Source organism: Anticarsia gemmatalis, chromosome 8 (assembly GCF_050436995.1).
Source record: "Anticarsia gemmatalis isolate Benzon Research Colony breed Stoneville strain chromosome 8, ilAntGemm2 primary, whole genome shotgun sequence".
Classification (NCBI taxonomy): domain Eukaryota; kingdom Metazoa; phylum Arthropoda; class Insecta; order Lepidoptera; family Erebidae; genus Anticarsia; species Anticarsia gemmatalis.
The window spans coordinates 11,139,616-11,166,398 of NC_134752.1; the positions used below are offsets into that span (position 1 = coordinate 11,139,616).

The window sequence follows — 26,783 nt, forward strand, 5'->3', positions numbered from 1 at the left end:
ACATCTCTACTTTTATACATGAACTAAGAAAGCGTACACTATGCTACACATCAAGCGAGGCTTAAGTTGTGAAATCTAAAACTAGATGGCGTTACTTTCGAAAAATCGTAGCTGTTTTACCGACAGGTATGTCACCAGATGCGCGGCAGCCTGCGCGATTTATAAAAATCGTTCCAAATGGTATCCAACACAAATCCATAATCGTCGCCCATTGTAAAAATGTCAGCTGCATTCGCGAGCAGCTCCGATAGTAAAATGAATAAAGATAATAGTAATGAAAGGACAGTTGACAGTGTTAAAAAGAAAAGTTTGGGTGATAAAAATAAAAAGAGCGAATCTAACGCGAACGGGAACAACACGATTATCAAAGTAAAAAGTGTAATTCCCAGACGAAGGTAAGTTATTATTTATTTATCGGCTTCTATTTAAATAGTTTTAAGGATAATAACTCAATAATTACAGTGACCCAGTTATTAAATATTTTTTATAAAATATAATAAGTAAAACTTAACGTATGAAAGCATTCTAATTAGGAACATGGAAACGCCAATGTGCTCCAGTTTCCAGATATAATTGACTAGCGGCGATCTAAAAATATCTGGAAATACAAATAGATTGCAATTGTATAGTTTCAGAACGAAAGCTTGTGTTATTTAATTTCCCGCCAAACTTATTTTTTTTAATACTCAACGTGGTAATGCAATGGTAATGGTGTATGGTGCCAAGTGCCGAACGTTGCATACAAGTTCACCGTTTAACTTTATCAGATAAGACGGAATAGTGTCTAAATGTTAGTGATAAAGCCGTGATAACAAATATTATTCAGTCAATATCCATATCGTATTTTAACTTCTTATAAATTAGTGCAATGGAGCCGGTGGCGAAGTCAATATGCCGATAATATGTGACACATTTTATGAGAAAAACACTTATTCATAGCTGTTATCAACTCTTACACCAGGAAAAAATAATACTTTTATCCCTGAAGACCTTGGTTTTTCCTCTTAACCGCACTTATTTATACTTAAGCTGTACCTAATTATGACCACATTCCCATTTCAATTCTTATAAAAAATATTATATTTTATCAATTTTTGCTCTCAGTCATGGATTTTTTAATATCAATAAAACACATGAACGTAAAATATTTAACAGCATAAAATTTTAAAAAAGTGCCCATAAGTCCTGAAATACAAATCCGAAGATGTTTTAGATAATATCCCTTTCGCGGGTTTCACTAAACTACCAAAGGCAGGTTCAGCATTTCGAACAGGGTAATTTGGCAATCTAAAACCAGATCATAAAATTATGCCTTTGCTTTACATTGCAGTAGTATTTGTTTGAAAAATTAATATCGAATGATATTTTACTTTCCCAAAGTAAAGTGTAACTATTCTGACCTAATTCTTTAACGTATCTAATGCCATTGATAGTTACATGCATACATAAAATCACGCCTTTTTCCCATAGTGGTAGGCAGAGACCAAAGAACGTAACTCAGTACGATTCTTACAAAGTACTTTCCTTGCCTCATTCATATCCATAAATCTTGACATAAGAGTATTACGCAATGTCATATAATAATAATAAATAACTACAAGTAACAATACTTCGGATTGCCTCAATTATACTACTTATCTCACCGATCCAATCAACATGAATCCAAAATAAACAAAATTCCTTCACAAAATTAAGTGCAAACCTTGAACAACGTGTAGAAATGATATACATGTCAATGTTACGCATATTTCCATAACTAGTTGACGTTACAATCAGATGGAAACATTTACATCACGACTGTTTACTGAGGCTCATCTCTTTACGACGTGAGAGATCGTTATTCTAACGTTTATAACATTTTATGAGGTACTGCTGAAAACTACCGATTAAACATATTTATAAATCTAGTGGTTAGACCAGCTTCTGCCCGTAACTTTGAGAGTATAAAGAAATTTTCCGAGGTAAAAAGTTCGGGTGGACACCCTTGCCCAGCAGTAGGACGGTTACGGGTTAAATGAAAAAAAGTAACTTGTGTTCATTTTGGTTTTTCCAGGTTATAAATTATGTGCGTACTCTTCAATTCTGCGTAGAATTTTTGGCGTGATTGAGTATCGCTCGTGTAATATTAGTTGGAAAACATTGTAGAATTGAAAATATAGCCCAAGAGAAATTTCTTATATTCCTGAAAAATTAAGTCAAAATATATTGCATTTTGACACTGCGAATTTTTTGAATAATTAGCTTAACTACATTTTCTGCGTAATGTTATCGCAATAAATTCTAGCCACCACATGTCTTTTGTTGATGTAATAAAAAAAATATTGTATCTGTTTCCAAAGAAAGCTCTGGGTGTAGAACATTAGGTTGGCCAAGATACGAATTAACTTACTTCCATTCGTCTTCAAAACTGTATGTTATTCCAATTCAAGAAAACTGTACAATAAACATGTTTACAGATCTATTCAATACTGAAAATTGCCGACTGTTCAATTGTGTGATTACCGGGGCTGGAAGCCAACTACCAATATACAACCCGAGTAAAGATTATTGAAAATTTAATCACCCTTTACAGGTCAGAACCTCAAATAGGTCAAACGCATGAAACTCCTCGCACGGGAAATATTCAGAGGTGAATGTATGAATGTATTATGTCACCCACGTGGACCCGCACTTGTATGTGCACTATGTGCAGTCTATTGAGTTCATTAACTGTGACACAGACCTCGTTTAATTGAGATTACGTGGCACTTACGCAATACTTGTGCTTATTTACATGTTCTATTTTTGTATTTTAACTGCAATTTTACCCTGAACATTTATGGGCTTTTACATATCAATGGCAAAGCTTGGTCTCCTGACCATTACCATAATTAAAAATGCCAGTAGTTCTGTCCCGCAATGTGCCAAAATATCCCGTGATTTTCAAACTACAAGTCCCATTACTATCCTTGTAACGGGCACAGGTCTCCTCCCAAAATCAGAGGGACTATGCCTTGTAACCAGAGCCCCATCGGTCAAGTGTACGACCTTCTTGAGGGATTCATTCATGCCAGGTTTGCTCACGGTGTTTTCTTTTGTCAACCCTTACAAATTAATATTGCTAGTATGTACAGTTATTATAGTTTTAAAGATAATCCTCTACACATAAAGTTACACGTTGTTTTACTATACTTACCTATACTATACTGTGGACAGCTGCCACGAGAACAGTTCATTCATAAATTGACTAACAGATCGCTCTCATTGTCACTTTCCTTTCTTCCATGTGAGTGACCTACTTTATGTCAAACTTGAAAAGCTTGAAGGTCTCAGGATTTACAACCTTTGTTCTTTTGACGTGTTCACATACAAATACTTATTAAAATATGTTAAGAATGCTATTTCGATGTTTTTTAAAAAGTTAACTAACATAAATCGCAATTCAATTCCATCATTAGTTCAACTCTGAAGCGATCGCTGGGAGGCGGATAAGAGTATTGATTTCACTCATCGAAACTGTCTTCTGATCTATCAATGTCCTCTCACACCTTTCAATCAATTGTTTATACAACTGAAATGTATCGATCGATCCTCGGTTGAAATGATCAATGCCATCAATCGGCTGTTAGACACTGATGTCGCCTTGTTAAGTACCTCTGCTACTAGGCAATTTATATGTATGTACTTAGTACAGTAATCATATGCATGCGGATATGCACTCGTTATACCTTGACACTTGCTAATTACTTATTTGATATTAGCATCTGAACTGCGCTATTTATTTGCATTGACGTGAAAGTTTCCTGTGTCTGCACCTTCACCAAATACATAGGCAAACTCAAAATTATTTTTCCTACTAATACCTAATGCCGATTATAAGTACTCTTAGAAAAAAATACGAAATAAGAGAATCTTCTAGAGTGGCATTGGTAGACTTTAGTAATATCTTTAAATAGATGTAAGTTTGTAGTTAAATAAAACAAACACCATCAATATACTTTCCCTACGCCTATGAGACCCAGCCATAATATTATGCTATATGTATAGCTAAATCTTCTGCCATTATTTTGCAGGTACGTTTTCAAACTCGAACTTAGCAAACCTCGAAAATCTATAGAAATATTTTATTTAAGTACTAAAGTTCTGTGGTACTGACAACATGCATTGATGTCAAGTATAGAGCAACTTTGTGCACATAACAATGTATTATGTAAATCAACGTGAACGAATTAGTTACCGTATACATTGTATTATCATGAATGTAGAGCAAAATCCTCTACACTATAATAATCAATAGTTTAGTACTCTGTCTGTACTATCTATATGTACAGTATTATATATAGTATATAGTAATAGTACTCCAAAGTTATCAAAGAATTAGATTTCCTAGTAAACTTCAAATGACACACCGTCTACTTGATAATCGTCTTTATTGTAGTATATTGTGACTAGAGCTTCGTCTATAATTTCAGTTTATTAGTAAAATATACCTTGTTTTTTTACACCTTATATATCGAAAATCAAAACAGTCTAGTTATTGTTCTTAACACTTAAATTAACCAAAATAAAAGTGTCAATGACCTCAAATCACAGAACAATAGTTTTCATAACGTGTAGGCCTGCTACGAGCCTACGCAAAATGTCCTACGCGCTACGACCATTGTAGTCCTATTGTATTTTTACACCAACAATTGCTTCCTAGTACAAACACTACGTGCGGTAACTTCACACACTTTAAACGGTTTATAAGTCAATCGATAAAGTACCGATATCTTTATCAATCTAATGTTTAAGTTATCGAGTGAATTGGCGACAATTATCTTGATTGCCAAGGAGGCTTGTATAATTGTTTACGCAAAAGAAATTTACGTTATATCGTGAAATAGAGAAGATAAGAGAATGAAAAAGCGTTATTGGGCTTAACGTGTATCGCTCCATTTTTCATCGAAAGATTTAAAGTTACTTTAAACCCTCATAGTTTAACCCCTCTGTTAAAACTAGGTAGTTCCACCAATTAGCTATATCTACACCTTTCCTATATAATCCTGTGTTGTATTCAATATCAATATACTATTGGGCTTTTCTTATTTAAATTAGAATATTTCTCAATAGTAGTCCGGTGTTTGGTAGCGTGCCGGCAATAGTCTCGCCCTCTATTACATGGGACTAACATTGTTAATGGCGAAACATGGGTGTATTCCATACACCTTTGCTTCGAGTTTAAAACGCGTGTTATGTTTGTGTGTATTCAATATCATTATTAATTCAAACATCGTAATTTCTTTTTTCTATTATAATTCAATAATGTATTCATTATTTATTTACATTTATCGCATATCATGCAAAAATGATACCTGTTGACCTTAGAATAATTAAGGCCGTTTATGATTAAAAATTCAAATATTTATTCAAATTATAAATAGATACTAGTAAACTATTTATAAATAATCTACTTTGTAAGCCTTACTTTATACGTAAAAGTTCGTATGACGCATTGAATTACATCTTTGTTACACCGCTATTATTATGTATCTTGATTACTATTCTTATATATGTTACTGTAAAAGCCCGAACGGTGGTAAATCCTAAGATTTTCCGGTATAACCTAAGATTTACCAACTCGCAATGGTAAAAGTCCGAACAATTCTTTTATTTCGAACTTTTACCTATATTCACTTGATGATGTCGAGATGTCGCCGGAGCCCCGCTTCGCGGGGCTCCTCCTTCTGGGTGGTTAAAAAAAATAACCACGAAGGCTAAGGTGGGAGCTTCGCTTCGCTCGCTCCCACCTTAGCCTTCTAACCTAACCTACCCATGTCGCTGTGCCCAAAACTCCTTCTTTATAACTATGTCACAGTATGTAATTATACCGTGAAATAGTTATAAACATAGTTATGAAGGAGGATTTTTTTATATACCGTAACATAGTTTTTAAACTCCGGCTTGTTCGGACTTTTACCATTGAGAGTTGGTAAATCTTAGGTTTTACCGGAAAATCTTAGGATTTGCCACAGTTCGGGCTTTTACAGCAACATTATACATCAAACATTATTAAGACTAGCTTCTACCCGTGATATCAATTGCTTAATTGTTAACCCAGGTTATAAACTTAACATCATCAGAATCCGTTCAGTAGTTTTGACGTGATTAAGTAAGTTAACATCCATCCATGCATCCATACTGAGAAATTTTACTTTGTTTCCTGTTTTAAAGGCCCTACAAGAATCGAATCACTGAAAATGCTTACCTAATGGACCCAAACAATCAATTTTTATCAGAAACTATGACTGACAAGTCATCATGTTTATTCGCTATTGCCAAATCCACATTCCATTCAATTTTTTTAGAAAAGGGTGTGTACAATAGTATGTTTTGTTAAGATTGATTATAATTTAGATTGGTATCACCTTGACCGAATTATTTGGCAATGAAATATGAACGAAATTCGGTGAGGTCCACGGCAAACAGGTTTTATGCACGATCCATGTGTAACAAATGTTGTCTATGGATCCGTATATAAATAAAAAATACTTATGTAACTTTGTTTGTGTACTACGCTTTTGCCAATAATAACAGTTGCGGGGCCGATTTATTTCCAAACAAAAACAGGGGGCTATCATGAATTTCAGTTGACAACTATTTGAAAGCGACATTGTACATTGTTTTCTCCCTTAGATAGTACTGATAAACACGTAACGTCGAAGAAGCAATGTATTGCATAGTGGCTGTCAATTTGACGTACACTAGTTGTCAACTGAGATACGTGATAAACCCACAGGTCTACAATTATTAAAAACATTATAAAGTTAAATTAGATTTCTATAAGTCATATTGTTGCCACGAAATGTATACAATATCTCGCAATTCTAACTATTTGAGTATAATTTGTACAAACATACGATCTTCCCGCCTACGCTCGAGTAAAAAATACTGTCGACGCTAAGTAGGTGCTTGCAGACAACTAGCACGCACTGTTTTTCAGTTTTGTTTTATTACTGAAAGTCGTAGTTACCACGCAACGTAATACAAAATAACATAAAAATGTTTGTGTATTTTAGTCCCTTTTGACGACTGGTCAAGTGCGTGGCTAAAAGTTTGCCTATTTCTACCTGTTGATATTGATTTATACATTCTAATGTCTATTATGTTAAAGATGCACTTTGCGAGTCATTGTTTTTAAAATATTGTTATTTATATTGCAATTCTTTTTTACGCAGCGTTTTCTACGCATTTTCATATATCATCGTTGAAGTTTTATCACCATGTGAGTATTTTTTTTGCAGTTAAGACTTTTTAATGTCATTGGCTAGAGATTCGAAAGGCGAAATAGAAAATTGTTTCTCCTGAAAAGTTGGTGAAAATGACTTACGTGGTGATAGAGCTTAAACAACGATATAAAGCGGTAACCTGAGCCATCGATATGTTGCATAAATGTGTATCGTATTGTACCAACGAGTTTAGACCGACTGACCTCCATGCCGGCCGATTGACTACAGAAGAATTTGCTACACTGAGTGGCAATGACCAGATTATATTGATTCATAATAAAAATATACTCTCGAAATTTTTGAGAAATATGAATCCACTTTTATGGAATATTTTTGAAAAAACACTCATAGGAACAGTCCCTAAATGATATTTAATGATATTTAATGTGTTCAAATATGTGTTAACAAATGACAGATAATAATGGTGTAATATGTTAGGAAAAAAAACTAATTATATAAACTTCATAATTTATAGTTATTGTACGATATATCTTCTACCTATAAAGCTTTCCCTGAGGCAAGACACCCGTGTTAAGACGTGTTTATTTAGGCTCGGTGAAAACCGCTCTTCTTCTTCAATATAAACCCAATTGGTAAAACCTCGGACGATAAAAAGCCATCTTAGCATTGAGAAATAACAGAATAATTTAATAAACATAGTAGGTAATCGCGTTATTTTTATCAAACAATTTACAGAATGTACACACCAACGTATTTTTATCTCTAAGTTTAAAGATATTATGTAAAATGTTATGATTATGAGTCACTGGTATTCTCCTGATAGGTATCGAACGGAACGAAAGATACGGGAATCGTATGATTATTCACAAAACATTATACTCTAGACGATTTCTTAAATTTTTATTATTAGTTCATTAGTTTATCACCGAAAATAACCAATTCCAAAATAAGATAACCAAGAGACATCATAACCAAACTTACGGGGTTATTCCCAGAAATGACTGTCTCCGTGGCGCAGTGGTTTAGGTCGCCAGGCCGCTACCATTGCGTCGGGAGGTCGTGGGGTCGATTCCTACAGAGAACAATTATTTGTGCGATCCACAAATAATTGTTTTGGGTCTGGTTGGTCTGTTGTTTTTAAATGTCCCCACGACACAATATAAATTTTTAGTGTGGGAGTTGTCTTTTAAACAAAAAAAATAACCTCTAGCACTGTCCCCGGGGTGACAGGGATTTTTTCCCACTTGCATAAATAGGTAAATATATATTTACCTGTACCTTTGATGTATTTTCCAAAATCAACTTTCGTTCTACGAGGTTATTTAAGAAACAGGTTAAGCGTTGATTGTGAATGATAATAATAATAATATGATAAGATAGCGCACTGACCGATATTCGGTTCTTATCAATCCGTAGAAATATTTGCAAAGATAAACTTACGGTTGAATACTAAAATGCTACTCCAAACAAGGTACTTATTCAATGCCAAAAAAAAACTTTATTTCCGAAGGTACATAGACTGCATAATACTTAAGCGTCTATAGAAATCATGAGCTACAAGTGGACTGGCCCGATTTCTACCGGGTTTAGTACAATTTCATCCCAATAATTCCATTCCCGTGGGATTTTTGATCCATCAATCCCATACAAACCTTGTCCCAACAATTACAAACGTATTAAAAAAAAACAATTTAGTTTAATTGGCCAAAATGTATGTGCGTACATACATTGAGGTGATTCATTTTTATTTATATTGATTAGTGTTTATCAAGGGTTATAATAAACATGTTGTCCGAAAATGTTTCGCCTAATATAAGAAGTCTTTGGTCTCTGCCTACCCTATGGGAAAAAGTATGATTTTACATATCTATGTATGTATGGTTTTAGCAACTGAATATTATATACTACATTCATGTAGTCAAATAGTATCAAAATTAACAACAGTCACTAATTGTGTTGAAATTAGTAAATAACAAGATGACTTTATCTGTATTTATCAATTTATATGTATTATTGTCCTTGCTCGATGATAATTAATAATCAATTTGGATAATCCAGTCTAATTATGTAGGAGTTAGTATATTTATAACATTTACCTGCTTAAAACATAAAATTTTATGTACCTACGTATATCACACATAATTTGTAATAACTATTTGTCTACTGATCATTTATTTTATTTTGTTTCAGACAAGACCTTCTGAAATGGTACGGCTGGGGCTACAAAGACTCTATGTTCAAATTAGAAGGAAATACCGCAAGTTTTACTGGCAACAGGTGAGTACATAACATGTCTATGTTTGTCTATATCACAATACATGAAAATACACTTTACACTCCTGGGCAAAAGTCTGCCTGAATACATCCACCACGCTTATAAACGCGTGTTAAGGAAGAGAGAAAACATATTTATTTATTTACTTCTTATATGCAAAAATAATGAGGTCTGGCTGCTTTGCCTTCGCACCTAAACTACTGAACTGATATTTAAAGTATTTTGACAAATTTAGTCGTCTGATAAATAATATTTATATTCCTGAAAGTGACTAAGCAAATACATATTTGTAAAAAGAAATTCCACGCATGCAAATACTTATTTGTAATGCCGGCTCCACATTATTGCCGTGAAGCTCCGTGAACAGACGCGAACGTGAATGTGGACGGTTTTCACGGGGTCCACGCGCGTTCACGCCTGTTCCCCGATCAGAGTCGGTATTAAAGTCCCGTGACAAAGGGTTCGCGCGGCGTTCACGCATACACATACACATTCACGGCCCCGGCGCAGTTTACTCTGGACTATAAAGGGGTACGGACCGTATAATGCGCTCAGCTTTTCAGATTATAGAAAAATGGTGTGAGGAACAACAACTTTCTTGTTTTTGACATCTATATAGTGGTATAGGGACACAGCAAATAAAGTTATCGCAGCAGCAGCTTCTACGTCCATTTCGCGGAGGGCTTCGAACTATTGTGAGCATTCCGTGAATGTGGAGGGCATGGAGTCGGTCCGTGAATTCACGGCGAGAATACGCGCGTGAATTCACGGCAATAATGTGGAGCCGCCATAAAAACAAATTCCACGCGAATTAAAAAAATGTTTAATTTTTTGTACTTAATTATTTTTATGCATATGCATGCATGTAAATAGAATGTATTGTAGGTATTATTAATGGTTTAAATTGACGTAGCAGCAAAAAGAACAATGGATTAGTGTTTGCAAATTGTATTTTAATTCTTAAATATATATCGATTACGCTATTTAGGTCTTGATTCTTGACCCTCGGGGGTCAATTGAAATATGTACAAGTATCTATTAAAATATTTACTGTTGGAACATACTGAAGTAAGCAACATAAACACTTATCATTTTTTTTTGTTGGTCCACTTTTATAGTTCAATGAAGCGTTTGATTTTTTTTTTAATTTCGATGTTTTTTTTCTAGTACCCGAATTTCCAGGCTTTTTTCAAATATTTCAACGTAATTAGTGTAGATTTAATTTAGATGGTAACCCTAACTTCACAAACACACTACGATAAAAAAATATCACTTGGTTTAAAAATTGTTAAATAAGATAATGAATTATCACAAAAAATATTTTCTGACGAGTTATTGATACTAAATTGCTACTTTATGCATTTTTTCTTATAAAAAGACAATACAATAGATCACCTACATGACCCCCTGAAAAAAAAAGAAAATATTTTCTTTTAGCAATTTTGAATTGTAAAATTATGAAAACAAAGGAGAAAAATAAAAAAATCATGTCTTTGTAATAAAAACATTAATTTAAATGCAAAGGTACTCAAAGCCAATAAAAGCAGACGACTGTCATCTTAACAGAAAACAGCAAGGCTTTTTACTTGCCTTCCGAAACACTGAAACGCTCATCTTAAATACCTCTAAGCGGTCACCCATCCATATAATGACCGCGCCAAGGGTTGCTGAACCCACAGATCGTTTACCAGTTGCCGCAACTGGCTATGAGTAGAAGAATCCTAATCCGGGTTGTAGTCTCACCACTGCGATGTGCTAAATAACCACGTGTGATGAAGCACGTTTTTTTGTATACGCTTGTGGATTCGCGCCTGATACTGTATAAACATTCATATTGACAGTACTCTGTAGTCTGTACATTATGATATAACCGTGATTAGCGCTAGTCAACTGCTAATTTTATTAAACGACATTTGTTGGGTCACTGACAAAGGTCGAAATGGAAGACCTTCGAGAATTCTTTTAGTAGAACCAAAAGCAAAAGTATGTATACTACGTCACATTTTCAAAAGCAGTATCTTCAATGAAAATACCAAAATGAATGCTGAATAACCTTCTTAGTAATTCTACAATCACTGTGTATATTGTTTAATTGTAATTTTTTATTAAAATCAATAATTAAATTGATATTTTCATATAAAAAATTACAAACAATGATGCACCGATGTGTACGTATTTTTGCTCGAAACATTACATGCGTTTTATAATGCTACAAGTCGCGAACTCCAAGTAACAGTTGTTCTGTAAGAACTTAGAACATAAATCATTGATTTACTACAGACTTAATTAACGATTAACCTTTAGTTAACTGTCCGTTGAACCTATCTAAAACTACAAGATGTTTATTAGCCTTGAATAGGTAAGGCATAAACTGTAGATATTGATTAAATAATCATTTATATTCCTTTTTGATTCAATAAGATCCACTGATATTTAGCTTTCTTATTTAGCTTATTTTTTATTTAGCTTCTGGAATTGGAAGGATACCGAAATAGTGATAATATTAGGTGAGGGAATAAACCCCAGATTGGTAAACGGGATTGGCCCAAACGGAGATGACCGGATGACTTTGACGCGTTCCTAATTATTGACTAGACGCAAAGAATGTTCGATAGAACAGGAGAACCCTTATAACGATACTGGACACACAAGCCAGTGGGGCGAGCAATTTAGGCAAGCTAAAAAGTCCACATTTGTAAAGTTTTAACTAATCAAAGCCGCAGGCGACTATTACACAAGTCGACCTAGAGACTAAAACACGATGTTCCTGACCCTCACATATGAGGTTACTTTATTATAAAACACTATACTTATTACATAAACTCGGCTAAGATCATAAATCATTGTATATTAAATAGGAGCAGGTGTGAGGATAATTCCTGTTTCATTAGGTACCTTAAGGGACTTTGAACGCTACCAACGAGCATCTCGAGTGAACCATTTAAAAATCGCTTTTGTATATAATACGTTCCTGGTCAGCTTCTCTTCTCTACCGTAAAGTACTTTGAAAACCGCTTTTGGTATAATTATTGTCGTCGAAATGCCGTACATCCGCCTCCCGGACAATTTCTTAGTAGACTAGACGATAGAGAAGAATCTCTCCATATTTCCCGACCGTCCCTGAAAATCCGGAGGATGTATTGCATTATCATTTCGAATAAATCTACAATCGAGAATCACGGTGTCTGTTCTAGCCACAGAGTTTTGAACAGGACGATACTGCATTTGTCCGAATGCGCTAATCCTATCGTTAACTCGAAGATCTCTAAAGGATTCCCTACGCCCGCGCCGTTTAGTACCAGCTGACCCAAGCGGCTTCGATCACGATTAATGCGATAAAAAAAATGAGACAATGGAAATTAATAAAAATTGCTGTATCGAGATCTTAAACTATCAACTTCTGAATACATTCAAGGAAATCGGCTATACGGTTTAGCTGCGAAAGCGTTTTAAGCAGAGAGACTTTTATAATTTTAATACGGAAATAATGCCTGTGTAAAATAGTACTAAAAATCGATGACGTCAAACTATAATATGATTTTTACTACTTTGCTAAAAGGTGTAAAGCAAACCACATAGGCAATACCTTATTTAAGCAACAATAGGACGTAAATTGACGGAATTATTATGATGTTTTTGTTATACCAAATAAGTATTACGTTTTACACAATCGCGAAATAAATCGACTATAAACTTGCAAAACTTAATTAAGAATACTTATAAATGACATAAGCTTTAACTTGTAAACAACTTTTAAGACAAGCCTTTAAAGATGAATATTAAATTGTAATTAAATTGAAGGTATCATTTTGTTAAATTATTTTGTCTTTTTTCATAATTTTAAATCCATTACCGTTTCATGCATATGTGCTAGCCTTCCTTCTGAAATAGTTAAGCTAGACGTAGTAGATGAGAATTTTTATTCTTAACTAGCTGACTCGCACAACTTCGCTTGCGTCACATAAGAGAGATTTTTCCCCGTTTTTGTAACATTTTTTACTGGTACTCTGCTCCTATAGGTCGTAGCGTGATTATACATAGTCTATAGGCTTCCTCAACAAATGGGCTATCTAACACTGAAATATTTCTTCAAATCGGACCAGTAGTTCATGTGATTAGCGCGTTCAAACAAACAAACAAACTCTTTAGCTTTATAATATTAGTATAGATTCTGTTTTAAAGCTAATATACGGGCTACTCCTTAACAAGTATTTGGTACCAAAATAAGCGTTATATCACATTTTTGTTAGGTACATGACAAGTTACTCAGTTTACAACTCCACACAGTCCACACATAATATCATAATGACTTTAGCAAATGTTCGTCACACGATACTCACAAGTCACTACAGTCACCACCGATTAGATCTACATTTTAAACATGTTAGAATATAACATTGCGTATGAATTTGTATCTGAAAACTGTAATGAACGGTAATACTTACAAAATTAGTTATGTTGATTCAATGAAGGAAGATTTATTTTTGGATAAACATTGATATTTAATGTGTTGGTATATCTTAAGTGGGATTTAAGTATATCGTACTATACTTCGAAGTTGACTACTTGATAATATAATGCAACGAGTCTTATGTTCCCGTTTGTTCGACGATTTGATCGAGTTACATCGATCATGGTCACGGGCTGACTTGACTGAGAGTTTAAAATCATTGACTTGATCAATTGTCTAAAAAAAATAGATGACTATTTGCTATCATTGAAAGCATTGTACGTATAGAGTAGGTTTTAAGTCTCAATCTAGCCCAATCAGTATATTAAAAACTATAAAATTAAGCTTTCCCAGAGGCCCCTCACAGAAAACACGCAGAAAAATTTAACACCATCTAGTCCTTTCGCGATTTGTTCTATGAGTTTCTTCCTTATATTTAGGTCTCTTATCATTGTCTAGATTCTAGACGTTAGGCACAAAGAAAGTAGCTAAACAAGCTATGACTAGTCCAGTCTAAAACTCGGCTGGATTGTGGGCGGCGGTAAATTGGCACTTCCCGTTAATTCGTCGCACGTGTCATTCGCAGCGATGAACAATCGCTTAATGAAGATTATATTATAAAACTATACGCATAGTAACAACGTTTTAGTTAAACTATTTGTTATACAATGCTAAGAAATTAGCATAGTGACTAACAGTGGGTGATTTCGATCATGACTAAGGAAATACGAAATTGAATGGCGGTGTAGAAATAATTTTGTGCAGAAATTTCGACTTTTGCCGCCGTATTGTAGTTTTACCAGAATGCTTTTGACTGTACCTAAGCTGAAATTTATTGAGGGCAAGTAAGCGTCAAACTTACGAATAGCGAATCAATACACTATACTATGGCTTGTAGAATTAGAGGCGATATCCACTGATGAATAATAAAAGAAATAAATAAATTTAACCCTTTCCTGTCCCACTGTTGGGCAAGTGTCTCCTCTCGTAAATTAGGGGCCTTGAGTTTACCACGCTGGCCAAGTGCGGTTTGGGGATTTTGCATTCCTTCAAGAACTGTGTTATAGAACTCTCAGACATGCAAGGTTGCATCACGATTTTTTCAAACATAACACCGAAAAATCATTGGTGTGTTGCCTCGGGTTCGAATCATCGACCACTTGGGTGGGAGGTGTATTCTTAGACCAGTCAGCTATCATTCCTGTAATCATGCTGAGGCCCTATTCTTCTTAATGCTCTGCAGAACATACTCACTGAAAACTGATTGATTCGGAAGCTGAACAAGGTTTCTAAAATAGGTAATTGTCAATTACTGCGACTGTATTTAAACAGTAACTGTTAATTTCTTAGAATGGTTTGCAATAAAATCTATGTTTATTACCCATCGTAGATGAAGTACGCACAATGAGAAGACAAAGCGACGCACAAGACGAACGGGCCTCAACTTCAGTTAATAATTATGACACAGTAATAAAACTTGTATAGTTAAACGTACGGTAAATAATAGGTTAGTTGAAACGATATTGCAATCATCGCAAGATGTCAATTATGGTGGCTAAGTCAATATTGAACTTTAAGCAAACATTGCACATACTATGAATGACTTGAAACTCGTCGCCATTGTGAAAAGCAAATAAATCATAGACTGAGATCTTTGTGGTTTGAAAATTAAAGGGTCTGTGGCGTAGTTTTATTGTTTATGAATTGCGCCTATTATTTTTACATTTTCGTGTTGCATTTTAGCTTGCGACTCCGCTGAAACGTCAAGTATTCCAAGGTAAAATACATTTTCGCGGTCCTGTAAAATACTACTAGTAATCTGTCTAAATAAAATATAGCTCTTTTAAAATGAAACGCTACCTTTAAATGGTAAGAAAATTCACTTATGTTTCCATATTTTTCGAAACAATACATAAGTAGGTAATGCGATCGGTTTGAGTTTCAATGGGCGACTAAGATTGCCAGTGACTCCAAAGTTTGACCTAATGTACCTCTTTTTCCACGACACGCTTCCCGATCCTGTGATAATCTTATCCAGGTAAACAATACATACATTATACCTTTTTCCAGTAGGTAGGTAGGTAGGTAGGTAGAGAACAAAGAACGCCACTTAAGGATCGTCCTTACAAACTTCCCTTTGCCTCATTCACATCCAAACATCATAAAACAGTTGATACGAATAATTACAAACTGGTAGTAATAATGCGTAGTTGAGAGACCCCTCCCTACAAACATCGCACTAGCCCGCCAACTAAACAGTGACACCGTACACTAATGGACACGAATGTCTCAAGTCAATATTAACTGTAGCCATATAAAAACCTTGTTACTTGCGTCTTAAAATATCAATTTGCCTACCATATTTGTACTGTTTCATGATACTATCATGCTCTAAAAATATAATGGAATAACTTCTGCTTGTGACTGTGACCACGTGAAAAGATTTTCCGGGGTAAAAAGTATTCTACGTGTTAACACGTTGAGTGCAGAACAGGGCCTATAACACCTATTCTATGTCGCACTTGCAGTGTGGTAAGGAAAGAAACGCTGGTTTAGGAAATGGTTCAAAAACGCCTCGTATCACAGTCAATCAAAAGTATAGCAAAAACAGTGTCGCTGGGAACGTGTTAATCTAGGTTATGAGCTATCATTGTACTAAATTACATTAAAATTCATTCATCCGGTAGTTTATTTATTTGTGAAAGAATTAACAAACATACATACGTCCTTTAATCCATCCTCACAAACTTCCGCATTGATAATATTAGTAGGATTATTGACGTATCTCAATGTGGTACAAAGTGTTTTTAAGATTACCAGCTCATGACCACAGCTATGCCAGCATTCTAGCCGACAATAGTTCTTCCGCAGAGTATACTAAATCAACCTGCCGAATTTTGACTTAAATAAAATTACAGACAGACATTCACATCACGTCTATTCGTATGGATTACGTTATCATTTTTACGGTTACATGATTTTTCATAATTTTCAAAAGCGTTATTCAAGGTTTCCTCGCGGTGTTTTCGTTCAACGCCATTAACGTTCCCTATTCTATTACACTCTGATCCAAATGATGAAAGATTAAATCCTTATTCCAGTGCGTACATAACGCCTGTACAAATATTCACGTATTGCTTGTTTGTCATTCATGACCAATGACTACAACACACAATGTTGTTTGCTTGTATCAATGAAACAATATTTGTTTTGTTTAGCTTCATCTTAGATACTTCGCGACAATCCCTGAAGTTAAATATTAATTAATTGCACGTTTGGCGCAGTGGTTAATGTGGTCACCTCGCCGCGATAACCGTAGCACCGTGTGTGATGTGTTTGAATCCCTCCCGAGACAAATATTTTTGTGTGATGAGCATGAGTAATGAAAGGAGATCGGCAGATTTCGTACAGCGTAAAGTTGGTGTTGTTTCGTTACAGAATTTGTACCACTTATTAAGGGGGCTAAGTCACTTATTTTTATTTGGGAGTTTTATTTTTAGAAGTCCGGATTAATTAATAATTAAGGTAGAAAGATTTGATTAATTAAATAATATTTTTTGGCCTATGGCTTGTATTTGCTGACAACTAAAAAAAAAAAAAATCTCATGAGACGTCAGTGCTAGTCTGACGTCTACGCATCCGCTAATTTGCTGTTGTTTTGGATTGTGGTTTTGACTGCATCTGAGCAATTTAGCGAACTATCGGGGCTTCTTAAAATGGACATAACTTTTACCTCCCAACTTTTAAAAATATAATAATTTTAAAATAAGCTTGTTTATCATATTAGCTACCAATTAAAACAAACAATAAAGCTAAACATGACATTTTATAAGCTGTATGAATTCTTTATACAAACCTACCGTTCGCCTTTGTACATTGATAGACTATTACTTGGACTAACACATAGAATACTTTATACCCCGCGGGCAGGAGATAGTCTTGATCTTAATATATATGATAGAAGATAATAACGTTCCCAAGATATGATATTTGACTATTACATGGGACTAACATTTTGAATGGCAAACGCAGGTGTATTTTACACTTTGGCGAGAGGGATTTTCAGATATTAAGTCACTTTACAAAATTAAATACTAAAATATGCAATTAATAAAAAAAGTTTCACTATATTTGCTGAAAAAGTATTGCGAAAATAGTTTTCAAAAATTGCGTGTCTATACATATTAAGTGACTGAATATTTAACCCTTAGAGCATGCATCCTTTAAATACATTTTTATGTAATTATAAATGGATTTGTGCAAATATATTTCTTTGTTACACAATAACATTATGCTAACATTTACGGAAATAGAAACAAATACGTAAGTCATACAAAAATTTGTAAAACTTTATTAGAAACTAGGTGACCCAGCGCGATGTTGCCCACGTGTAAATGATATCAATTCGGCATTCGCATACAATGAAAAATAATTAGCATTAAATAATTGCAAGTAATCATCTGTATGACTTGTAGAAAATAATGAGACAAAAAAACAATAACTTTAGTACCCCGTATTAACAACAGATCTCTAAGGTTAAGCTACGCTTGCCGAGGTTGTTCTGTGGATGGATGACCATCTTTTACTTATCGAATTCCTTCGTGCTTCGGAAGGCATATTAAATTGTGGGTCCCGGCTGTCATTTTCGAAGATTTGACAGTCGGTAACAGTAGTCAGAAGTTTGAAAGTCTGACAGCTAGTTTTACCAGAGTATTGTGTTATGACCAAGGTAACTGGGTTGTGAAGGGCCCATAGGCAGTCACTCTATGTAAAATACTTGTATCCAGCTGCATCCGGTGAGACTGGAAGCCGAGTCCAACATAGTTGGAAGAAAGGCTAGGCTGATGATGTACTTAAGATGTAGTACGCAACTTTAAATATTTCATATTTGTTCCAGATACTCTATATGTGGGCAATCCCTACCATTTCTGCCGCAATGGGCTATAGACAACTTGGGAATCGACCCCGCAAGACAGCCGAAGATTCCCGAGCCGCCTACGAACTTTCCCGAAAGTATACTCCCGGATGAGGTAAAAGCCGAACTGGAGGAGATCGCGTTGGTCAGCAAGGAAGGCATGGACAGACTCATCAGGGCTCATGGACAAACACTGAAAGACATGACCCAGTTGAGGACCAACAGCTTCCCGAGGATCCCTGATGCTATCATATGGCCCGAGAGTCATGAACAGGTGAGCTGAAATGTAGAGTTTTAAAACCTGATGTTTTCGTCAATTGATTAAATTTAAGGACTTGGGTTGATAAAGTCAGTAATTAGTTGGTGATAGCCGAGTGGTATAAGGTGTTACCTCCCACGCAAGTAATTGCAGGTTCGAACCCGAGCCAACACACCAATGACTATTCGAAGTTATGTGGTTCTTGAAGGTATGCAAAGTCCCCAACCCGCACTTGAACGTCGGACACAAATTAGTTATATTAAAATTTAAACAATAAATATTGATTTTAAATATTACTGACATCATGGTTTCATTGACTACAAATAGCCCGGAGCCCGGTTTACATAAAAATTAATTACTTGTCTGCACAAATTTCGAAAATTCATGGTCAAAATATGCTATTTTAATCTGAGTCAAATTGTAAGACCTTGTTGTTATCAATATTTTAATGATATTTCGCAAAACGTTAATGGCAATTTACATGTTTAGTAACACTATCAATGTTAAGGACAAAGTTTAGAATTAATTAAGTTCCTCTATGGCACGGGCGATAGTTTATCCGACTGCAAACCATGAGATCTCGGATGCGATTCCTGGGTCGTAGTGCCCAGTGAATGGCAATAGTATATCATGCACTTCTGCCTACACCTTCGGATATAACAGGCATATATTATATCTATATATTATTATTATTACGTATATAAGTTCAAAAGTTTGCGTTTCATATACAGATACGCATATGGCATCTATAAAAATCTGATCAACGATTTAAGCAAGCGCCGCCGTAGAAACAATTTTTGCAGTACATTTGAATGTCAAATTCTCATTACTCAATAACACTGAGTAGATAGAAAAAAACTCCTGTACGTACCATATAAAGACTACATTAGTACTAGATTTGTATACAAGTGCTAGTCAGAGCTGTCTGTCCAAAGAGGTGCTAATCAAACTAGGTATTTAGAGTCTGTCAATGACGATTAGTATGATATTGTTAATGTATTTTGTCATAAGTGCGTTATCAAACAAGGAATCACATTAAAACGTGGATTAGAGGAATTTGCCGAACGTAAATAAATGTAGCACTACTTATGAGGTGACTGTAGAATGTACTTTAATTGTTTAGTTATCTATGCTAAAATATTAGCTTTTAGGCAAAGGAGTTCATAAATTTCACAAATTATCGCTTTTTTATTAAAGGAAAACTTCTAGATGAAACTTTACATGGCTAAAAGGTCTTTAAAACAGTTTTTGAAAGTATACAAACTCCCCAAACCGCACTGAACCAGTGTAATGAACTCAAGAGCCCTCAAGCCCCTCTCTCATTTTGGGGGGAGACCCTTGCCCAGCAGTACAGTAGCAGGATAGTAATGGGCTAAAATGTATGTCAGAATTATTTGACTAAAGGTGTATTTATAATTTCAGGTGGAAAAAATAGTGGCGTGCGCATCCCGCCATCACTTCGTGATCATTCCGTTTGGCGGTGGTACTTCAGTCTCCGGGTCCATCACATGCCCGGTCAATGAACCCCGGCCTATTGTGGTGCTCGACACTAGTGAGATGAACTCCATACTGTGGTTGGACAAGGAACAGCTACTGGCTAGAGTTCAGGTAAGTTTAAAAAATGGCATATTTTGAGTTGGTCGTATGATTGAAGGTCTCTACGCCGTGCTATGCTGATGATGCTGTACTGAATATATTTGGGGATTCCTGCACAAGAAGAACTCGTGCGATCCAAGGATAATTAGCTTAGTGCTTTTGAAATGTGTCTGAGTATACTAGATAAGTGATTTTAGTAACACAAGTTTCGTTCTAATAACCAACTCAGTCATCTCAAAAAACAAATGTTTTCTTGTCTAAGATACCTGGACACCCAATTAGGTAAGTAGTTCTTTAAGTCTATTACAACAATCATGTTAACTTGAAATGGTAGTTTCATTTTAGTAGCGCAATATGTGTAATACGAATTCAAGACCTCTCGAATCCTAATGACTTAACCAAAGAGACACCGCTACTTTAAAATTGGCAATTTCAATACCATCATCTGACCACCTATAGATTACCTATAGCGCTAACAAGTCACTGTCATATTTCAGGCGGGTATCATAGGACAAGATCTGGAGCGAGAGATGCGTTCCCGCGGCTTCACTGTGGGCCACGAGCCTGACTCGTACGAGTTCTCCACGCTGGGCGGCTGGGTGGCCACCAGGGCCAGCGGCATGAAGAAGAACACCTACGGCAATATTGAGGACCTTATTGTTCAGACTAAGGTTTGTAAACGCTTTTGTTTCTGATGATATGAAAAGCCAGGTTAATAGGACTTTGTAAAGGGTAACATTTTTCGAATTTTTCTATAACAAATTCAGATTAAGATACACACTGGTTTTTCAATTTGAAGTTAGGCTACGTATGCCCTATTGACACATGCTTAAACTGTAGAGAAAATAATTGAAAACATCGTAAGGTTATCTGATGCAGCTGGAAAGTCATCTAGACAATTCATACAATGATGTTTATTTTCGTGAATAAGTATAGACAATAGACGGTGCTACCATCACGTTAGAAGATCGATGCTAGTGGGACGGTGGGTTCAAATCCTTCCTTATTTCCTTTTTTCTAAGACTAGTATAATTAAATTCTGTATGTATTGCAGGTGGTGACACCGCGCGGCGTGTTGGAGAAGAGTTGTTGTGTGCCGCGCATCTCTTGCGGTCCTGAGTGGGAGCACGTCATCATGGGCTCTGAGGGATGCTTCGGAGTTGTCACTGAGGTAATATACAGCTTTATATATTTACTCACTATAAGGTTATCTTAGCCTTACCTGTCTACTTTTCAAAAAAGGACCATAGTTATGTTTTGAAATAGGACAAAGAGCGAAAGAGCTGACTTTGTATGCTAAGGTAGACAACCAAAAACTACTTTTCAAGCAGACTATCTTTCTTGCTTTGTTTTCTAGTATTCAACTGCAGATAAAGATGTCTTGGGTTCGATTCCTGAAGTGCTATAGAGTTATCCAATTTTATGTCGTAGTATTCTTAACTATAGCCCCAAGTTTCCTAACATGCGTATGACAAGATTATATTTCATAACATTTATTACCAACTAGCTGACCCGCGCAACTTCGCTTGCGTCACATAAGAGAGAATGGGTCAGAATTTTACATGTTTTTGTAACACTTTTTACTGCTACCTACTCTGCTCCTATGGGTCGTAGCGTGATGATATAAAATATGCTTTTTTTTCGCGAAAAATATTCCCCAAATTATTTATATCTCTTAGTATAACGAAGTCGCGCTAAGACATATCCGCCATTAAAACAGTTGCCATGGCAACGGAATTTTGTTAATTCAATGTCATTATAATATTGATTTTTCGCGACTTCGTTGAATTTTCCCGGGAAATGCGTAATTTTCCCGGGGTAAAAAGTAGCCTTTGTCCTTTCTCGGGTATCATAATATCTCCATACCAAATTTCATGCAAATTGGTTCAGTAGTTTAGACGTGATTGAGTAGCAGACAGACAGACAGACAGATAGAGTTACTTTCGCATTTATAATATTAGTATGGATTTTAGGTGGTAATAAAAATCCGTCCATTGCCTCCGGTGGTCCGCTACGGGTCGCTCGTGTTCCCGGACTTCGAGTCAGGCTTCTGGTTCGAGCGCGAAGTGGCCAGGCAACGACTACAACCCTCTAGTATACGACTCATGGATAATGAACAGGTACCTATTAACTAGTGTAATTTTACTGTATTATCGAGACTTATCTTTGTTTGAAAAAAGGAAAGTATGAAACTACGAATTAAAATATTTGTAGTAATATTTGCACAGGATTGCAAGGTATAACAGTGACGCCTTCTAGTACCTGGATTCATGAACTAAGAATACTGAATCGCGCCGTAATAATAATCTGTAAAGAAATTGATTAATCATTAAATAAAAGACAAATACCCTAATTAACCTTTTAATAATTTTCCTTTCATACTTATTAAATTCAATAATTCCCCACCGCTAGGAAACGGTCTCCTCCCGTCATGAGCAAGTCAGCAAGCCGTCAGTCAAGTCAAAATACTAATTACTTAATTTCTCATTACAGTTCCGTTTCGGGCAAGCCCTAAAAACGGAGAACAGTTGGGGGGGAGTGCTTCTGGACGGTATAAAGCGTTTCTACATTTCAAAAATAAAGGGTTTCGATCCAGCCAAGTTGTGTGTAGTGACGCTCCTGATAGAAGGTACCGCGGAACAGGTGGACGATAGGGAGAAGAAACTGAATGCCATCGCGGCGCAGTATGGAGGGATACCGGCTGGAGCAACTAATGGAGAGAATGGATACACGCTGACTTTCGTTATTGCTTATCTTAGGGTAAGTCTTAAATAAATAAAGTTAATCTTTTCACTGTTTTTGTTGATGCGACATTGTATAAGACTGCTGATCTCAAAGTTTGTGAAGGTTTGCAGTCTCTCACTTGGCTAACATGGCAGGCACATTGCCTTCTGAGTGTCATGCTGGATTCAATTTATAGGTGTAGAAAAAGAAGCATCTCTTTTAAAAAAATAAAATAATATACCTATGTCTTTGATGAAATCTATTTTTCTGCCAAACTTTGACCAAATCGGTCCAGCCGTTTTAACGGTAGCTAAGGAAAGAACAATGAAAACGAACTCACATTTACAATTATAATTTTCTAAATAAAGCATTTAATAATAATATTATGATATTAATGATCAATCCATTATAACAATGAAATAATATTCTCTAGGACGTGGCGATGGAGTACGACGTCGTGGCAGAGTCATTCGAGACGTCAGTGCCGTGGGACCGCACGCTCGCGCTCTGCGCCAACGTCAAGAAACGGATACAAGACGAGTGCGCCAAGAGAGGCATCGACAAGTTCCTGCTGTCTTACAGGCTCACACAGACGTTAGTATTAGTGTTTACTATATTTTTATGATAAATAAAGAAGCCAAAGACATACAAGCCTTCGCTAAATAAAATGTAAAAAAAAATGATTCAACTGTTTGAAGTCCTGGCAAGAACTAAGCGACTGATCGTTTCATTCCTTTTTCAAACCCAAATGCCGGTCTAAATAAAATAATGTGATGAAAAAAATAATATCGAGAATTACAATGACATAAAAAATAATATTGTATATTTTTTTATTTATTTTAGATACGACGCTGGGTGTTGCATCTACTTCTACTTCGGCCATAGCACCGCGCAGTTCTCCGATCCTGTGACGGTGTACGAAGAAATCGAAGAGGCTGCACGTGACGAAATCATTGCCTGCGGGGGTAAGCTTTTTATTTTAATTGTTATATTGGTATCATTGATTGGAACACTATTCAAAAAAGTAGTCAATTGACTGTCTCAAATTATGCCTAACTTTGTCTTTGACTATGACCTGTAAACGATTTAGTAATACTGTTATTTAAAATAATATATAATTTTGTTATGACTGTTTCGTAAGAGTTCTCTCATCATTGACTTTTACTTGAAACTTTAATTATATCTATTGAGAATGAAACCTTTTTATGTTCGTAGGTTCAATATCACATCACCATGGAGTGGGTAAACTTCGTAAGAAATGGTACAAGGACACAGTGAGCGAGCCTGGCAGACAATTACTACTGGCTGCCAAGAAAGCGTTGGACCCCGACAACATATTCGCCCTAGGAAACATGGCGTTTGATGAACAGAGCAACGAAAACACGACAGTCAAAAGTAAATTATAAGTTAAAATTATAAGTAACATCTTTGTAAATATTAACAACAAATAAGAAAGTTCAAATTCGACCTAAGGAGAACTGTGTTTGGTGATTGATTGATGATCAATGAGACCTTGTTTTTCAGTCCAGTTATCAAGATCTGGCACTGCTTTAGCAGAAACTGAAAGCAAAACTAGCCTAATCTACGCTTTCATTCCGTACGTTCTGTCAAAGTCTGCAGCTCTCGATAGTAAATCGTGAAACATTATAACGATAATACTGCTTCGTCACGCAATTTTTTATATTTTGTAAACTTAGAGCATAATTATGCAGACTGCTTTTATATTTTTCCAATGATTGATTAAAGTTTAGGTGTACGTAGAGTAACGCTAGGAATGGAACGTTTAATACTATTTCAAGTTGTGCACTTGCTTATAAAACACAGTGCCTGCGGGCGGATTTTATTTCTACATGACTATCTTGACGCTCTAAATTACATATTACGGTTGTTAAAAATACAGTTCTGTAAGTAATAATCACATATAATACTATGACAGTAGAAAACTATGTGTTCAAATCAAGATCCTACAATAGTATATGATGATAGATAATATTAAGAGGTTATGTAAAAGATCTTAAATTCATTCTATGCAAGTAAGTTAAACACTGCGGGTGTCAGTTTGTAATGCAGTTTGTTGATTAATTAAGTACTTATTAAGTTTGATTTGTTGTAAATTTAGTTTCCAAACAGTGCCTTTTGAAAGCAATACTTGATGGATACTTGGAACCGTGTGAGAAGGGACACAATTTGTTGTGAGTTAAGAGACTATCTTACAATATGCAATAACTCTGTAGATGACATTTAACTAATTTCAGTTGTACCAAAATCGTTGCTGAATACCTGACCAATATTTCCAATAATTTTTAGAATATTTTGTGGCTAGTTACCTGGTTTGATATGTTACTTCAGCATAATTTAAGCACCAATTTATATTTTAAAATGTATAGAAATAAAAATGTTATAAATTAGCCAAAGAATTTGCCAGAACGTGTAATACATAATAATCAGAGAGTAATTAATATAATAAAATTAGGCGTGCTACTGTACCGGCAAGATAACCTCGCCATGTTCTGTGCAAACCACAAGTTAACTCTAATCACAAATTGTTTCAAATATTTTCAATTCTCCTTTAAAAAATATCATAGCAAGTTGCAAATTATTGTAATGATATTTGAGAAAGCACTAAATCTCCTCTATTTAGTCGTTTAATCTAACACCAAGTCATTTTCATCTTAAACTGAGAATATTTTAATTTACACGTAGATCGATTATTGTGTAACAATTTAATTCATGACAGTAATGAATAATGGGGTTAAACTTATTGTCATAAATGGCACAGTAATAACTCAAAAGTGTAAAATTCTGTTAGCCCTGAGATACTGTTATAAAATTGCTCAATATTAGTTAATATGGATGTGACATTGTTTAAAATACTGCAAAAATCTTTATTTATTTTACATTCCCTTGAGTTTTCAATCTATTTGTTATTATTTAATAAGCTATAAGTGTGGTGTTTGTGATAAATTAGGAACGTGTTTGTCTTGTACATAAGTGAGGGTAATTGAAAATGCTAATAAAGTTGATATTACCAAAATTATTTTCTTTTATTTTTCTATGTACGCTTTAAATTCCCGAAATTCTAATTGAAAACCAATCAGAACATTTTTAATCAGGCGTTCACGAGCAAAATCGACAAATTATAATAAAATTATGCATCTCCGCCGTTTCTATACACAAGAATATGGGTACACAAAAAGCATAAGCATTTTTAAATACTCAAAATTTTATGCGTTAAAGCTATAATTATACAGAATACAAATATAAAGTAGCACCCGACTGTTATTAAATAAATGGCAAGATACTAATATTTCGACAGATCTTCTACTGCAAACAGTATTACACTGTCGTTTATTTTT

General features: G+C 35.1%; 1 protein-coding gene across 1 annotated transcript; it reads left to right on the forward strand.

The window, feature by feature from the left end:
* The first annotated feature begins 148 nt into the window (after positions 1-148).
* On the forward strand, positions 149-26,626 carry Agps (alkyldihydroxyacetonephosphate synthase). Its single transcript, XM_076117740.1, has 11 exons — positions 149-395; positions 9,399-9,485; positions 18,831-19,122; positions 20,530-20,715; positions 21,201-21,374; positions 21,758-21,874; positions 22,677-22,823; positions 23,197-23,463; positions 23,861-24,021; positions 24,271-24,392; positions 24,643-26,626. Exons 1-11 carry the CDS (start codon positions 220-222, stop codon positions 24,831-24,833), a joined length of 1,920 nt encoding a protein of 639 aa, XP_075973855.1. The 5' UTR covers positions 149-219; the 3' UTR covers positions 24,834-26,626.
* The last annotated feature ends 157 nt before the right edge of the window (positions 26,627-26,783 follow it).

Bases quoted from the DNA above. Each gene is read 5' to 3' on its own strand.
- Agps (XM_076117740.1), top strand. From the start codon at position 220: ATGTCAGCTGCATTCGCGAGCAGCTCCGATAGTAAAATGAATAAAGAT. The intron at 396-9,398 runs GTAAGTTATTAT...ATTTTGTTTCAG, and splicing joins AGTGTAATTCCCAGACGAAG to ACAAGACCTTCTGAAATGGT. The intron at 9,486-18,830 runs GTGAGTACATAA...TATTTGTTCCAG, and splicing joins GCAAGTTTTACTGGCAACAG to ATACTCTATATGTGGGCAAT.